Source organism: Rhipicephalus sanguineus, chromosome 5 (genome assembly GCF_013339695.2).
Source record: "Rhipicephalus sanguineus isolate Rsan-2018 chromosome 5, BIME_Rsan_1.4, whole genome shotgun sequence".
In the NCBI taxonomy this organism is placed as follows: domain Eukaryota; kingdom Metazoa; phylum Arthropoda; class Arachnida; order Ixodida; family Ixodidae; genus Rhipicephalus; species Rhipicephalus sanguineus.
The window spans coordinates 192,761,026-192,778,750 of record NC_051180.1 but is presented as its reverse complement, the minus strand read 5'-3'; the positions used below and the strand labels follow the sequence as shown (position 1 = coordinate 192,778,750).

The window sequence follows — 17,725 nt, the reverse complement described above, 5'->3', positions numbered from 1 at the left end:
CCTGTCGTTACGCTGGCTGATTCTAAACTGCTGCAATAAGCGCCAAACCAAAGAAATATTAATAAAAACCTATCAATTTCTCTTTTTTCCATACTTAAATCTTTATGCTTAGTAAAGAACAAACAACAATAAAACATATCAATACGTTTGTGACGACAAGCCTCCACAAGTGTAATATTTTCTGCATATTGCAAAAATTCTTTTTTCACTTCTGTTACAACTACACCCTAAAATAAGCAAATATAATTTTTTTGTGGCTTATTGTTTTGCGCATGCGCACAACAGGAATAGGAGCGCGCGCGAATGTCGGGGATGCGTTCCTTCCTATTTGTATAAGTGTCGCTTCTGTGATGACATCCGTTTGACCACAGGTTTGACGGTTTGACTAAAAGTTCCGCGGTAAGGTGATCTCGGCTTGTTGCGGGGCACGATGCACCATCGAGACGATGAGGTACGTGCCACAAATTCTGGACGGTTCGTCTCCGCTTTTTTACGTGCACTTTCTTCTTTGGCACAACTCAAAGCGAGTCTGCTGCCTTATGTTTGTATGCTCCTTTGAACGCATGGTTTGACTTATCTAAGCGCACGCAGACGAATACAAAAAGGGAAGACAACAAGACAAGCATTTACTCACAACTAAAAGATTTATTGAACAAGAAAGGATATAAATACAACAATCAAGGGATGGACGCATGCGCGACAAGACAATTATGGTTAAAATGGCGATAAGCTATAGCGGAAAGCTATCAAGGAAAACAAACTCCTTCTCATGCAACAAAACTGAAGGTTCGCTGACACACTGATCCCCTCTTTTCCTTATATGAAATGCTTCAGTCATCTCTCGGGTTATCTGATTGCTGCTTCGAAAAATTATTTCGGTATCACATAAAACAGGATAGCAGCCACATTCCCTGCAATGAAGTGCAAGATGTGAAGCTCCTGACGATTTAACCGCTGATTGGTGCTCTCTTAGACGCACATTGATGCAACGTCCCGACTGGCCAATGCATACTTTACCACAGCTGAACGGGATCCTGTACACAACTCCCAATGCGCACTCTACAAATTTTTTCTTGTGTTTGACACGACATTGAGGCAGTTCCTTGCTGATGCGTGAACAAATTGATTGCAGTTTATTTTTTGCTGATAAAAGCAAATCTACATTAAACCTATTACCTATTTGCTTAAGTTCGTGCGATGTCCTATGTAGATATGGAATAACTGCTAGCCTCCTGCCCTTACGACAGTTACTACGACTGCCCAAATGATCTCGTACATTTTTTAGTTTCTTAACGATGTTGTTGCACACTGACCAAATGACATCTTGGGGATACCCTGCTAGTTCTAGCTTGTTGACCTGACTGTCGAAGCTCATTTTCATTGTGTGTTGGCAAGACTTTTTCAGAGCAAAACCTAAACTAGTGTTGATGATACTCCTTTTGACCAGCTTTGAGTGGCTCGACATGTAATTAAGTAAAGGTTTTATAGATTTAGGACAATAGTACCAGCAAGCATGTTGCGGTTCAAAGACCAAGTTAATATCAGGATATTGCAGTTGGTTGAGATGCGGCAATTCAAAGGAAAATTTTAGTTTCATGGCTGTTTTTCTATACACTTTCAAAATATTTACAACATCTTGCGTCAAATCTGAGGAACTACTGAATACAAGAAAATCATCAACATATCTGAATACATGAATTACCAGTCCTGACAAATGCCTTTGAAGTCCTACATCTAGCTTCCCCAGAAAAATTTCGCTTAATATCAGGGCAACTGAAGAGCCTATACATATACCAGAGCGCTGGACATAAAGACTCCCCCCCCCCAAGTCACGAACGTTGACTTCAAGTAGAAACTGAGTAATTCTAGGAAGCTAGAAACCGATGTTCCACAATTCAAGCAGAAAGATAGTTCATCATTATCTTGCGTGATGCAGTCTTTAACGCACGCCATCAATTCGTCATGAGGTATGGAATAGTATAAATCTTCTATATGGATACTGAAAGCACTATGGCAGCTCAAACTATCAGTGCTTAGAAACTTGACCACCGCTTCAGAATTGCTAACACGAAAAGGATCCAATATGAAAGACACTCCAAATTCTTTTGCAGATATTTAGATACAACATTTTGCCACGTCTCTCTTTCAGACACAATCGCTCTGAAGGGCATATTGGGCTTGTGCGTCTTAATAGAAAAAAATATATCAAGTTCAGAACGCTTAGCATATTTTACCGCGGCGGCCAAACGTTCACAATGCATGCCCAGAAGCAATGAACGAGCCCTTTCTTTTACTTTTGAGCTGTTGAACTTTACAGGCACAAGATTCTTAGTAAGCGCCGTCGAAGCCTTCTCAGAAAAAGTGCCCTCGTCCTAAACCACAAAAAAACCTTCTTTGTCGGCTACAAGAACTTGCAGTTTGTTACAGGACATGAATTTGCAAATTGGACGAATTCTGTCCACAGCCTGCTTTCTGGTTTCAGTCTTAGCGATGGCATCAGCGCACTCCGAGACACACCTAGTTTGTTCCTCATCCACATGGGATAGACCGTGCTGACACCCGCTTGTCCACCCGCTTAAGTGAAGGCTCGAAGCGAAACTTGGGACCGAGGCCATCGACGTGCTTGTCAGGAATGGTGATCTCGCTGAGGTTCACGACTTTCCCAGCTTGCGCCCGCGACTTCTTTTTCTTTGGAAGTTGCAGAAGAACTTGGCGCCAGAGAAACTCTGCCGATTCATTACAAGTGCGACACCAGTCTCTGTAGAACGGCTGCCAACGAGTACCATGCCTTGCACTGCATGAGACCTTCAAGCAATCCTTATAGCAACTCACTTGCCACAACAACTCGGACCGCAGGATCTGGCACAATCTTCTTGAGTGTCCAATGGAGGGTTGAAGCCACCCACACATAGCTTGAAGATCGGGAGGACAAGTTTCAAGTCGAATATGCAAAGAAGCCACCCTTGCCTTGCAAACACATACGGCAATCATTGAAGCCAGCGTAGCTCGGTCCTTTGAACGCTTCATACACACAAGAAGCCGCATTCTGTGTGGACCAAGATTGCCCGTGCCAGGATTTCTGCAGTTTTGACAGCCTATTCAAAATAACAATTTTCGAGACTGCGCATACAGCTGGTCACGAAGCTCGAGCGTGCCTACAAGGCCGCTGTCAAGAGTGTTGCCTTGGTGGTTTTTGTCCCAGTATCGGTTGCGTCAGGATCTCGGTGATGCCAAGTGTTGCCACGACACATACAGCGACATTCGCACTCGCTTTGTGAACCACAAACTCAATGTGGCAGACAGTACAGGCCTCCATTGTCGGGCATACCCCAGACGTACTACGAGGAGTGTCTTTAAATTAAGTGCACTCGTGTAGCACCTTGTGCGAATTGTTCATTTGCCAGGTGTTTCATGTGGCCACAAGCTGCCCCTGCAGTTGTGGCGCAACCTGATAACTGGTAATTGGCGAGGGGTTGCACAGGCAAGGAGTCATTGTGTGCATTCACCATCCCCATACCTGTGCATAACTGGGCTTTTCTGCGGCAACTATATATTTGCCACCTAATTATTGCTATGGCTGCATTTGAGACTCTCAAAATGCAAAAAAAAAAAAATTTTTTTTCTATGAGCCGAGTCACATTTTTATCTTGTTTGCCAGGTGGCAGCATAATAACCTAAACTCGGCACTGTAAAGGTTACCGCGCTTGGTTTCATTTCAGTCACTAGATTTGGATACCTTGTCGCTAAATCGGCAGCAAGTTTGAAAAGGTTTTATTTGTCTACCAGCTGCTTCCATAAAATAAAAGGTAGTCAGCGCAAATCAAACTTGAAGCATCCATGTATTTAAGTGTAGAGACCTTACAAGCGCTTCTGTTGTGCTGGCCGACCCTTTTGAAAACGTGAGGCAAAAAAATTGGAGCTCACTCAAGAAATATACTTTGCTCTGAAAGATCACTCGGACTCGCCAGTATTTCCTCAAGCGGACTCACTCGGACTCAAACTCGCCAACATATTTTTTCAGCCGGACTCGCTCAGACTCACGGCTTGACCAGAGTCTGAGTGAGTCGACTTATCAGTCCGTTAGCGTAAAATTAGCTTTTTCGATCATGGTGTCAATGCTATTTAATGTCAATATCTCACATAAGCTGTGTTCTATGATCTTGTACCTTCAAATACGAGTTTTCAGTGGTTTCTATCCAGTAAAGACATTTTTATGAAATACGCTACTCACATGTAATATCTTTATCAATAATTTCTTGTGAAAGAGTTTGCAGGGGAAGGTCATGGCACCCCACCCCCCCCAACTCATGTGGGAGAGTCCATTTGCACCTCAACAGCTCGGGGTCACGTGACCCAAGTTGCAACGTCACATATGACGTCATTGGTTAAAACGATCGGATTCAACTGGCTATGTCTTATTGTGACTTGTCAAGCGACTCTGAGGTCACGTGATAAAAAAAAAAAGGAAGGCGCGTTAGAGAACATACTTACTGTACCATCATGGTTTGTGTGCACGAGTTCAAGTTATCTTGTGATCAGTGATCGTCATCCACGCTGTGTGCTCTGGCGGATTAAAGAGCCTGGCGAAGGAAGCCCGCGTAATCAGTCACTCTGCTGAGCTGCTCATGGACTTGTCATGTGTCGTTGCGTAGATATGAGAGTAACGAGTGCTGTCGAGGGGAGTGCCGAGTGTGTTGTGTTACAGGTTGTGTGTAGGGAGCCTACATGAACGGCCGGTTATGTAGGCTCCCAAGTTGTGTGGCGCTATGAACGCTAGGGCATGCGATAGTGCGCCGCAAGGAACAGGTATGTTGGTCGGCATCTGCTGCTACCGCTGTTAGCGCTATATGCTTTACATCGAAGGAATCTACTGAAGTTGACAGGTGTACAGCCCGAAGTCCTCCCGATGGCCATTTGGTTGAACCTCGCGGTGTTACATAGATAGCCGCTTCTCATTTTCCAGTCGACTGTTAAATTTCATCTGTAACCTACAGAGGTCAAGTGGAAATTATAAGGGCTCATTTTTCGTTGTTAGACACAATATTAATGAGATCTGATCGTGTACTGTGAAATGATCGTGAACTGAGAACTATTAATGAGGTCAAGAAACTTGTCTATAACGCCGGAATGGCACGCTCCAGCACTCACTGGTAATTAGTTGACAGCCTACAAACCTTAGCGGCTTTGCATGCGAGAATTTGGGCTCTTTCAAACCAGTTGTAATCGGAAAACGTTGTCAGTGCAGTCCGGAGCACGCCTTTTCGGTGTTTTGGACAAATGTGCTGACCAGTGACCTGTACTGTACTACGTTACGTACCCGCACGGCAACACACCCGACTGGTCAGTGAGACAAGCACTCGCTCTTGTCCCTGCCTAGGTGGTCCAGTGGTTATGACGCACGGCTGGTGATCCGAAGGTCGCGGGACAGAATTCGCGGCGGTAGCATTTTCGATGGAGGCAAATGTGTTTGAGACCCGTGTGCTGAGATTTAGGTGCACAGTAAAGAACCCCAGGTGGTCTAAATTACCACAGCCCTCCAGTACGGCGCGTCCCTCATAATCTTCTGCTCTTGGGGCTGTAAACCCCAACAAATATTACTCTTTGGTCGAGTTGCGACGCGGTGTGAAGAGGTGCAAAAGAAAACAGGGTACCATGGCACAATGTAGCAAGCTAAAGGAAGAAGCAGACCGTAAGTGAATTTGGCCCGGGGCTTTTTCTAGGTGCTGCTGTTCTTGATCTGTCTTCACGTACCTACGCCACTTATGTTCGCCACTTAAAGCCCAGGAGATGCGATCGTATGGTTGCTTCATCGCTTAGCGGTGACGAATTATCAATATTTACTATAATCAAGCCGTCAACGATATACGCAGCGTGGATGACGACCACAAAAATGTAAGATAACTTGAATTCGTGCACGCAAACCATGATGACAACAAAACGTGCCTTCCCTTTTTTTTTTCATCACGTGGCCTCAGAGTCGCTTGACAAGACGTAGTCACAATAATACATAGCCAGTTGAAGCCGATTGCTTTAACCAATGACGTCATATGTGACGTTGCAACTTGTGTCACGTGACCCCGAGCTGTTGAGGTGCAAATAGACTCTCCCAACTCATGCTTCTGATCAATAAATATTCAGATGGCACATGAACACTAGTGCATTGATATATATGTGAATAGACTTCAGTATAAATGTAAGCCGATATAAGGCTGATAGTAATGTTGAAGATGAGTAGATAGGACAATAGGTTGGCAATAAAAGGTGGAGCTCACTCAAGAAATATATTTTGCTCTTAAGGCTCACTCGGACTAGACTCACCAATGTTTTCCTCAGGTGGATTCTCTCAGACTCACTAAAAATGTCGACAACCCGACTCACTCGGACTCAAGCTCACCAAAATATTGCTTACCCGGACTCACTCAGACTTACGGTCTGATCCGAGTCTGATCCGATCCGAGTCGACTGAGTTTGCTGACCCATTTCTGGGGCTCCCCAGTTTTTTCCCGAGTCAGGTTGTTGGACGGATGGTGGCCAAGTTCAGATAGCACATTTTTAAGCTGTTTCAATTAGCTAAACACCAATCAGTGTCTGCCAAGGTGTCTAGCCTGCGAGGCATGTAAAAAAGACTGTGTGCACTGGCAAGCATGCTGTTGTTTTATTGCAGTATTTTGTTTAATTGCACATATTTTGATGACATTCAGATATCATTTATCTCGTGCAATATAGCGATTTGTGAGCGGCAGGTCCAGCTTGGCCTGAACAAGGTGTCCAAATGTGCAGATGAGGATGGATTCACGTTAAATCCACAAAAGAGCACCTGTGTTCTCTTTTCTAGAAAGAGAGGCCTCCACCAAAATTCCAAAATTGACCTGCATGGCCAGCGGTTACTTGTAGAGGCGGAGCATAAATTTCTAGGCCTAATTCTGGACTCTAAACTCACCTTTATGTCACACATCAAGCATAAAAAAACAAGTGCATGAGAACTATGAATATCCTAAAAGTGCTGTCACACACCACATGAGGGCAGTGACAGGAAGTGAGTGATGAATAGAGACCAGATTTTAGGCAAATGCCTATTTTGTTCCTTGCATTCCTATTGCACCATTTTGATAAATGAGCATGAAATAGAGGTTAAGAAGGGCTTTTATAGTGTTTTTATAGTGCCAATAAATGCCTATTTTTGGCGTTAGTGCCTAAATGCCTATAAGTGCCTATAAATGCCTATTTTCAAAATCGGCGCCTATAATAGCATTATTTAACCTCAAATTTCGCTTTCGAGGGCTGTTTGAGGCTGCTCTCCATTTTGCTGGGCGACAGTGACTGTTTGGAACCCGCTATTACAGCTCAGCACGAAGGGTGTCGCGCTGCTAAGATCAAGGGCACGGGTTTGATTCTTGGCCATGGTAACGACACTTCAAAGGGGGCGATATGCGTAGGATGCCCACATACTTAGATTGAGGTGCCTGCTCAATTTTAGCACCTAAAATGTTGTTTTGCCTGCCTCTTCTGGGTGCCTAAAATGCGCTTTTTTAATGCCTAAAAACCCGGCCTCTAGTGATGAATCTGTATAAAAGCCTCATTCGAATGCACCTAGATTAGATTTGGTCATGGATTGCAGAGCTGCCAAGGGCAGCTTATTTGCGCTAAGTGTGGCACCACCGGCCACAGTACTGACGATTGCAGGAGTGATGAGCTCCATTGTGCAAATTGCGAGGGCAGTCACCCTGCATACTCCAGAGCTTGTCCGGGCTGCAAGAAAGAATAGGAAATAATCACTGTAAAGGTAATGGAAAATATATCATTCCGCGAAGCAAGACAATGGATTGCATCGTCATTCCCACTGAAAACATCCTTCGCCAAAGTGGTGCAACGAGGGGTGGCATCACTAAGGCAGTTGCCCGGACCACGCCTAGCGTGCTGAGGCTAACGCCACTCACCCCTACGGCGGGAGTAGCCAGCGCTGCCCTGCCCACTGTCACTCAGTCCACACCAGTGGCCTCCACAAGTTCTGGCAGCAGCCGGGGCAAAGAAGAGGCCAAGGGGGTCCCATCGACCTCCGGCTTGGTGAGGTCGAAGACTTCGTCAACTGTGGCGAAGTCTACACTACGGAAACACCGCTCGTTAGAGCGACTGTCTGTCACCTCTCATAAGGCGATGGACACTACTGGTCCACCGGCGCAGGCTGCACTGAAGGAGCAGCGAGCATCCCTCGACCGCTCCAAAAAAGAAAACCCTAATCACAGGGCCTGATAAAGGTTCTGTCAAATAAGTGACTCTCCTTTCTTGCGACTCACAGCACACGTACACTTTCAACATGGACACAATCTTACAATGTAACATTAGAGGGCTGTTACACAATCTAGACGATATTCAAGAACTCCTCAGTAAATTGTGTTCGAAGGTGCTGTGTGTACAGGAGACACACTTAAATCCCAAACACACAAATTTCCTATGTCAGTATGTTGTTTTCCGGAAAGACCGCCAGGATGCTGTCGCGTCATCTGGCGGTGTGGCAATTATACTGGACAGAAATGTAGCATGCCAGCACTTTCCACTCCGAACGGCACTGGAGGCAGTGGCCGTTCGTGCTATACATTAAAACCTCGTTAATTCAAAGTCACTGGGACTGGGAAAAGCTTTCGAATTAAGCGGGTTTTCGAACGAACGAAACATACAAAAAGTGGGAAGCAAGGAACAAATTTGAATTACTGAAAGTAATCAGAGGTGGTCGTTTTCCAGCAATACCCGGTCCCATTTTTGCCTCAAACCCGGGAACACGGCGGGCCTCGCTGCTGTCAGCGAAAAAAAAAAAAAAAAAAAAAGGAAGAAAGGAAAAAAAAGTCTCGTGGTCAGCTGAAATGCGTGCCTGCGAAAAAAAAAAGGCGTGCTTCACTGCAGCACAGTGGTGACACGCGGGCAGCAAGTCACCTGCTCCTCACAGCGTCAGCGCGTCATGATGCGACCATTCGCCCATTCTTTCTGGTAAAATAAAGAATATGATAATGGCCAGTGTGACGGAATCCGCAATGTGTTCTGGCTGGAAAACATGATCATTGAAGCTTTCGAACTGAGTTTTTGAAGTAGGCGTTACAGGCAAGAACTCTGCCAGCAGTGCAAGTGCGCAAATTGCCAGAGCAACCACCAATCGGAGGTTCGCATACATCATGAATTCCGTCAGGTCATCCTTTATTATCTTTTCTTTTCCCAAAAAGAATGGGAAAAGACGCGCTCACGTTGTGAGAAGCATGCGACATGCTGCCCGCATGTCACCGCTGTGTTGCAGTGAAGCACGTCTTATTTTCCGCAGGCGCACGTAGTTGGCCACGAGACCGCATTTCTTTTTTTTTTCTTTACTATTTTTTTGCGCTAGCACCAGCGAGGCTGGGTTGCTTCAACTGTCACTCATTAATATCGCTACACTGCATTGCCCTGTGGCTCCTAATGGCCGTCGTTTCCGCGGAGTTGCGGCGAAATCAGGATCGGGAATTGGAACATGGCACCCAAAGTTTTCGAATTAACTGGGCTGGCGCTGACCGCCGCTTCAAAATATCCACTCAGATTTACATTGCAAAATACGGGACCGCAGAAACCCTTCGAATTAAGCGAGATTTCGAAATAACCGAGTTCGAATTAATGAGGTTTTACTGTACTTGCAAGCAAGCTTATAGCTATCTGTTCTGTATGCATACCTCCTCGTTACCAGCTACACAAACACGAATTCCAATCATTTATAGACGAGTTGATCGAGCCTTACCTCATTCTCGGCGATTTTAATGCTCAAAGCAGCCTGTGGGGCGACTCTCGCACTGATGCGCGAGGCCGCCTCATTGAGAATTTTCTTTTTTCCACAGGCGCATGTTTATTGAACAAGAAAGAACCCACATTTTTTAGCCTTGGGAACAAATCTTATTCAGCAGTTGATCTTAGCAGCCCCGCCACGGTGGTCTAGTGGTTATGGCGCTCGGCTGCTGACCCGAAGGTCGCGGGATCGAATCCCGGCCGCGGCGGCTGCATTTTCGATGGAGGCGAAAATGTTTGAGGCCCGTGTACTTAGATTTAGGTGCACGTTAAAGAACCCCAGGTGGTCGAAATTTCCGGAGCCTTCCACTACGGCGTCTCTCATAATCATATCGTGGTTTTGGGACGTTAAACCCCAGATATTATTATTATTAGTTGATCTTAGCATAATCTCTCCATCGATTTTACCTGATTTTAACTGGGAAGTGGTTAAAGGGGCCCTGCAACACCTTTCGTAGTTATATTGGAATAGTCTCATTATTGACGTATGACTCTTCACGAGTCATATGCCGCAAAAATTTTTTGAATCCGTCAAGTCTAAGTGGTGTTACCAAATTATAGAGATCACGTTCCGCAGCTTTCTCCCTCAACTCAACGCCGCGAGCGCGCGGAAAGCTAGGCAGCATGCTAGGCAGCGAGTCGAGGGAGGGAGCGCAGAGGAGCGAGGCTCCGCCCAAGAGCGCCGGCGGAATTTTTTTCTTCATTTTTTTCTCTCTGACGTCTGGGCGCAGCCATGTGGTCTGTGCCGCCACTTCCGGTCGGCTTGCGTCGTTCTCGTCGAGCGGAGCCGATCGCACTGTGTATCGCGCGTGCTTGAAAACTGCGCATCGGTTTGGTAATGTTGGGTGTGCACCTCGAACGCCGTAGTGTTTTCATCGCTCTGCCAACCATGGAAGCAAACCTGCGCGCTCGTTTGGAACGAATGACAGCTGAGATCGGTTTCGGCCCATACTCCGATACACCGCCTCGTAAGACGGCACTGGCAGACGACCCCGAAGCGATACCATTACCGGACGCCAGCATTGTTATCGGAGACATGCTGCGCCCCTGCCTCGGTCGGTCGTGAGAACGTGCCGACGATGCAGTTCCCAGATGACGAGGCAACACTCGAACGGCTGCCACTCTCAACGGCAACCGGCGATGGTCAAAGGCACAGAAATATTCACGTTTTTGGCACTGCGCATGGCGAAGAAAACGGAACCACGCAACTACGAGCAGACGAGCTGTCGGTGAGACCGGAAGTGCTAATATTAATGTTTGTTCGGTGTTTTTAACGCGATAACAGAATATAAACATACATATTACCTACTTATTGAACTCAAAATTAACAACGAAAATAATAATGAGGGTGTTATCGTGATTATAACATCAGCCAATGGTGGAACTGCCGACAGTCGCGTCATATTTTGCGGAATAATACATCATTTGTCGAGAGAAGAGGGAGCGATTTTCAGCTGACTTTGAGAATTTATTGTAAATTCCAGGCCGTGTGCATCGCTCTAATATTTGGCTCGCGTGTTCTCGGGGGCCTCAACTACCGATCGGCAGCGCTTTTTGAGCATGCTCGAAAAGTGTTGCAGGGCCCCTTTAAAAACCCTTACGGGAGTGACCACTTCCCAGTACTCCTCAAAACACAAAAACAAAATAAATCTCCACCCCAGGCTCCTCGGTGGAAGCTTGACAAAGCCAATTGGGAGGAGTTTTACAATCTTACTAAAATCTCGTGGGCAGACATTTCTTCTTTTAGTATAGACGCTGCTGTTGAGTATTTTACCGCTTTTATAATTAACGCTGCTCTTAGATGTATACCAGAAATAACTAGGGGAACAAGCAAGCGTGGTGTTCCCTGGTGGAATGACAAGTGCCGCAAGGCTCGGAGGCAACAGAATAAAGCGTGGAGGCTTTTGCGTGATTCTCCCACAGCAGAAAATCTTATAAATTTTAAACAGATCAAATCGCAAGGCCGGAGAACGTGCCTGCAGGCTAGAAGGGACAGTTGGCAAAAGTTCATATCCGGCATAAACTCCTATAGAGATGAGGCCAAGGTATGGAATAGCGTAAAGAAAGTACGAGGTCTACAAGCTTATTCGGTATCCTTAGTAGACACCGAGGGGGAAAGCCTGGAAGACCAAGCAGACTCTCTGGGAGCCCACTTTGAATTCTATCAAGTTCCGCAAACTATTCCGAAACCTTCCAAAGGTACAAAACGAGATTGGAATGAGAGAAGTTAGAAAGAAAATCTACAAATAATGAAGCATACAACCAACTGTTCCGCTTAGCAGAGTTGCAGGCAGCACTGAACTGCTGCAACAAATCTGCCCCAGGTTTCGATCGTATTGTGTACAATATGTTAAAACAATTCTCCCACGGAACACAAAAAACACTGCTTTCCCTCTACAATTCCATATGGTTTTACGGCGAGATCCCTACCTCCTGGAAAGAGGCTATTGTGATACCTATTCTGAAAGAGGGAAAGAATCCATCCTCTGTCACTAGTTACAGACCCATCGCGCTGACAAGTTGCCTGTGTAAAGTCTTCGAAAAAATGATAAACTGCCGGTTAATATATTTCCTTGAAACAAATTACTTGACCCGTACTAGTGCGGATTCCGAGAAGCTCGAGCCACAACTGACCACTTAATACGCATTGAGGCTGAAATTCGCGAAGCATTTGTTCATAAGCAGTTTTTTCTCTCAGTATTTCTTGACATGGAAAAAGCCTACGATACGACTTGGCGCTTTGGAATACTGAGAGATCTCTCACGTTTAGGTGTACGAAGCAGAATGCTGACTATAATAAAAAACTACTTGTCCCGCACTTTCCGTGTCCAAGTGGGAAATGTGTTATCACGAGCATTTGTCCAGAAAACTGGAGTGCCGCAGGGTGGTGTCCTCAGTTGTACACTTTTCTTGATAAAAATGAATTCCCTGTGTATGTGCATCCCGCGTACCATGTTTTACTGCGTGTACGTGAATGACGTACAGATATGTTTTAAATCTTGTAATCTTCCATTGTGTGAGCGGCAGGTACGACTTGGTTTGAACAAGGTTGCCAAATGGGCAGACGAGAACGAGTTTAACATAAATCCATAATAAAGCACATGCGTCCTGTTCTCTAGAAACAGAGGTCTGCGCCCTGATCCTGACATTGACCTGTACGGTCAGCAGCTACCTGTCCAAATGGAACGCAAATTCTTAGACGTAATATTAGACTCCAAACTGACATTTGTGCCACACATTAAATATATTAGGGAGAAGTTAAATATATTAGGGCACCGCGATATTGAAGGTAACGTGTTAGCGGACGAACGGGCTGCATCCGCCCTTCGAAACAGCACCTATTCACCCATAGCTGTCCCTGTAATTGACCTGAAACCTCTAAAGAAAACACTCGGGGCTTACTGGCAGCGGTTATGGGACGGTAAAATACACAATAAACTACATGTAATAAAACCGTGTCTTGGAAATTGGCCACCAGTATCGAAGTCACGCCGCACAGAGGTCACACTTAACAGATTAAGGATAGGACACACACACAGCACACATCCATACCTTTTTTCCCGTAATGATCCACCCATGTGTGACAGGTGCGGTGAACCGCTTACTGTGCTTCACATTCTGATGCAATGCAAACAATTAGACGCTATTAGAAGGAAACACTTTTCACTGCCCTACCGGGAGCAAGTACCACTCCACCTGTCGATGTTCATTGGTCGAGAGCCACTGTTTAAACATCAGTCATTGCTTTTGTTCTTTAAGGATGTGGATAACTTTCACGTCATTTACCCAGGCATTCCGTAGCATGGCCTTCTAACAGAGGCTACTGCTGTGGTTGTTACACCTAACAAAAGCACCTGCCTCGCAGCCCTTGGACTCAAGGGCTTTGACGAGGCATTCGTGCTCATGCCATATACACGCAGTTTCATTATTACTACCACTTGCCATTCATTCTCATAACACACATTTTACGTCACTCTCATGGCTTTAATTCTTATATGTTTTACCCGCCTTTTGCGCGAGGAATTTTAAGGCCCTTTTACAGCCACTTACCATAATCATTGTCCATATTCTTTACCATGTCCTGGCACTCTTTGGCCAACAAATGGCCCTTGCGCCAATAAACATCATATATCATCAACCTTGGCTACTCCATGTGTGGTTGCAGTTGGCGTGGCAGGGCTTGCTTCAGCACAACCTCTGCCATGTCCCATTGTTGGGCTCTGTTGTGGGTGGCTGGCATTGTTAGTGAACGTACAGCATATTTCATGGGGCCATCGAACATTTCCTCATCAGATCGCCCCCTCGAAAAGGGGGCGCACTGGTGCAACCTTTCAGTTCTTTTTTTCCAAGAAACAAGATGCCTTCCCCAAGTTCCACGTGATACATTGTGAGAAAACAGACAAGAGTTCCCCAAACGTTTCTCCACTCCTTGTCTCGAAGTGCCTTACTGAGGCCTTTGGAAGTGGCTACATAGCTACCAATATGGCCAGTGGGGACCTTCTAGTGGCAGTAAAAGACAAGTCTCAGTACCAGAAATTAACAAATCTTGTGGCAATTGGGGACGAGCCTATCACTACCACTGCACTCAGAACAATGAATAGTACTGTCAAGGGTGTTGTGTCAGATGATGACTTAATCGAGTTGACCAATGAGGAACTCCTTGCTGATTGGAAAGATGAGAAAATAGTGCAAGTACAAAGCACAAAAGTCTGATGCGAAAACAAAGAGTTAACCAGGCACATATTTCTAACAGTCGCCTTGCATACCCTTGCAGGTGAAATTGAACCGGGCCACCTTTGGCTGATGTGAGACCCTACATCTATGACCCACGGTGCTCCTTTAAAGGGACTGTTTACCGCTCGGAAAACTTTTTTTGATTGTGGTGAAAATGAGATCGTTCGTCACTTCGGCGGCAACGAGCATGTTTTTGCCCCAGAGATCGTTCGTCACATCGGCGGCAACGAGCATGTTTTTGCCCCATAAAAAAGGAATTATATGTTTAATTTGATGTTGAAAATCAGGAAAGAATGACCGCCAGCGTCACTCAACGGCGATGTGGTTCAGTCTACTGGTAGGACAAGAAATACTCGCAGGTAGACTCATTTTGCTTAAAAACAAACACGTATAACTTGCAATTGATTTTACGCACTTGAGGCACCTTTCGGTTGCGTCAGAGGGTAATTTTTAGCTTTTTTTTTCTCATGCATCCAAAAGGCGCCCGGTGGTGCTGCTTGCGGCGCCGTCTTCGATTTCGTCTGCTTCAACTCATGCGCTATGCCATATGGCTCTCCGCGCTGGTCGTACTGTGCCGCTGTATTGTTGTTAGGATGTCTCACGTGTGCTGCGCTGTCAAGGCGCGCGTTTATTATCTCTTTTTGATGAATCGACTTGGCTTGGATTGCGGCAGCAGTGCTAAAATAAACGCGTAGACTGCGATTACAGCAAAACAAGTGTTCTGTAAGCATATAATAAGGCTTCATTTAACCGCTAGCGTGCTGAAAATGACTGTTACATTCATTACAATAGTGTTCAACGAAAATAAAGTAATCCTACAGAAACCACCTGTGCTTTCGGTTTTAATTTTTACCGGCACTACAATCGTCATCGCGTCCACCAACCAGTGTTGTGCGCATGTTTCACGCCAATGGAAGAAGACCGAATGCAGATCGAAAAATTCTGTTTTAAAAATTTCTGCTCACTTTCCAGAGAAATTGCTCCAAGGTTGGACACTTCAGACTGTACGCTTTCTATTGCGGTACAAAACAGAAAAGTGATGAAGGACGGTAGACAGTCCCTTTAAGTGTCAGTGGTTTAGCCATGCCTCCTTGAGTTGTGTGGGCAGCTTACCTGTGCAAGGTGTGGTACCACGGGATACACCGCTGATGATGACTGCAAGGCCGAGATGCACTGTGCGAACTGCGATGGTGACCACATGGCGTATCCCAGGTAGTGCGTTGCGTGGAAAACAGAAAAACAAATCACCACTTTCAAAGTCAAACAAAGCATCATTTTCCTTGAAACAAGGCAGCGTGTCTCTCTACACTTTGTGAGTACTGGGCTTGCTGTGTCCCGTCCGTAGTTAAAGCAAGGATGACGGAGGCTTCAACTCACAACACACAACAAGTTATTTAATGCTACGATGCATACGGTGGGGTCGGTCCAGGGACACGAGACAGCGAGGCGGCGACCATGATCTCCGGCAGCAGCAATTGGCCAGCGCGGGTGGCAGCATCCGTCCCTCCTGGCAGCCAAGGCTCCTCTCCCCGTGCAGTGTGCGGGCTGCTCCTTTTAACTCGCCCAGGTGGCCCACGCGCACCGCCTCTGCGTAGCACGTGGCGCTATCTCGAGTTGCCGGTGGGTGTGGTTCCCACAACTTGTTAGGAAAGACGTCATTCGCCGAAGTGATGCAATGGGGGCAGCAACACAACGGCATTGTGGCAGAGCCTCGCAGCAGTCCGACGACAAGCAAGATGGAAAGCTGCAACCGTACTTTTCCAGCGCGTAGCTGACCACGTGGCACCACTGGTGCGCCTGCGCAACGGAATGAAGACGGCCTGCGGCGGGATATAAAAGCCTACCACAATTGGACCCCAGCTCAGTTCGGCAGCTGTGCACTATTGGCAAGCATCTAACATACTGCATTTTTGCAGGTAAGAAATTATACTGTAAACCGTTGAATTTTCAACGGTGCGTATTTGTGGTGCACGGCTGCTGAACACAGCAAAGTGTTGATTTTATTGCTTTCTTTTGGTAAATGGGGAAGGATGCTGCAACTAAAGAAATGAAAGATGACAGTAAGAGTCACGAAAAAGAATCGACCGACGCAAAAGACATGCGTGAGTTGATAAGGGCCTTTGAAAACTTTAAACGTGACTTTCGGGCTGAAATTTGCGAGCTGAAAGACAGCGTGTCCTTCTGCACTGATGTCTGTAAAGATGCGAGAGAATTAGCAGATGAAATCAAGCAACTGAGAGTAGAAGTGAAGGATCTAACACAAAAAAACACTGAACTGAAGGAAGAAAATAGGCTGCTGTCGCAAAGGTGCGAAGATATGGCGCAGTACATGCGCCTTAACAACTTGGAGGTTAAAGGAGTACCGGCCGGTGCTGATCCGGTGACATTGATACAGAAAATAGGTGAAAGTGTTGGCGAAAAGATAGATGTAACTGATATTGACACGTGTCATTGAGTCCGCACCCCGAAGCCTGGAATCCAGAACGTTATTGTTCGTTTTGTAAGAAGAGACATGCGCAACGCTTTGTTCGCAAAATGCAGAAAGAAAAGGCTAGACACCACTGTGCTGGGCCACCGGGAAGGAAGGCCAATCTACGTAAACGAGCACCTTACCCAGCGCAATAAAGCATTGCTCTCACCTACTGTGAAAAGAAAGAAGGACGCTAGGTGGAAATATGTTTGGACTTCCAGTGGACGGGTGTTGGCACGCAGAAATGAGGACTCGCCTGTAGTCCGCATTTCAGATGAGAAAGATCTTGATCATATCAGAGCAGAATCATGAGTGACTCAATTTAGTCATGGATCACGCTTCAAATAACAATCCCGATTGCTTTACCACCACTGACTTCAACTTTAGAGTTCCATGTTCTGATAAATCATTTGCCACGTTGCACATGAATGCAAGGAGTATTAGAAGGAAGGTAGATGACATTACTGTGTTTCTAGAGTCATTATCTGTTAATTTTGATGTATTGTTATAATGATAAATTGCCTCACCTACCAGGATATAATTCAAAATATCTATATTGGGTTAATAAGAAAGGGGGCGGAGTTGCTATTTATTTTAAGGAAACATACTCTCACGAGGTACTAGAAGAGTATTCTGTTATTAACGACAATATTGAATGCCTAGTGATGTTAATTGAAAAAACAATTACTGTGGTCATATATAGACCACACATGGGAAGAAAAG

General features: G+C 45.7%; 1 protein-coding gene across 2 annotated transcripts in view; it reads left to right on the top strand.

The window, feature by feature from the left end:
• The first annotated feature begins 314 nt into the window (after nucleotides 1-314).
• The window catches only part of LOC119395155 (nuclear factor related to kappa-B-binding protein), a 755,896-nt gene continuing 738,485 nt past the window's right edge, over nucleotides 315-17,725 (top strand). Inside the window, exon 1 of one of the 2 annotated variants that reach the window (XM_037662442.2) lies at nucleotides 315-451. In XM_037662442.2, the coding sequence (XP_037518370.2) occupies nucleotides 431-451 (21 nt within the window). In that variant the 5' untranslated portion in view covers nucleotides 315-430. The remainder of the gene's footprint in view (nucleotides 452-17,725) is intronic. The other variant, XM_049415825.1, reaches the window with a different exon arrangement.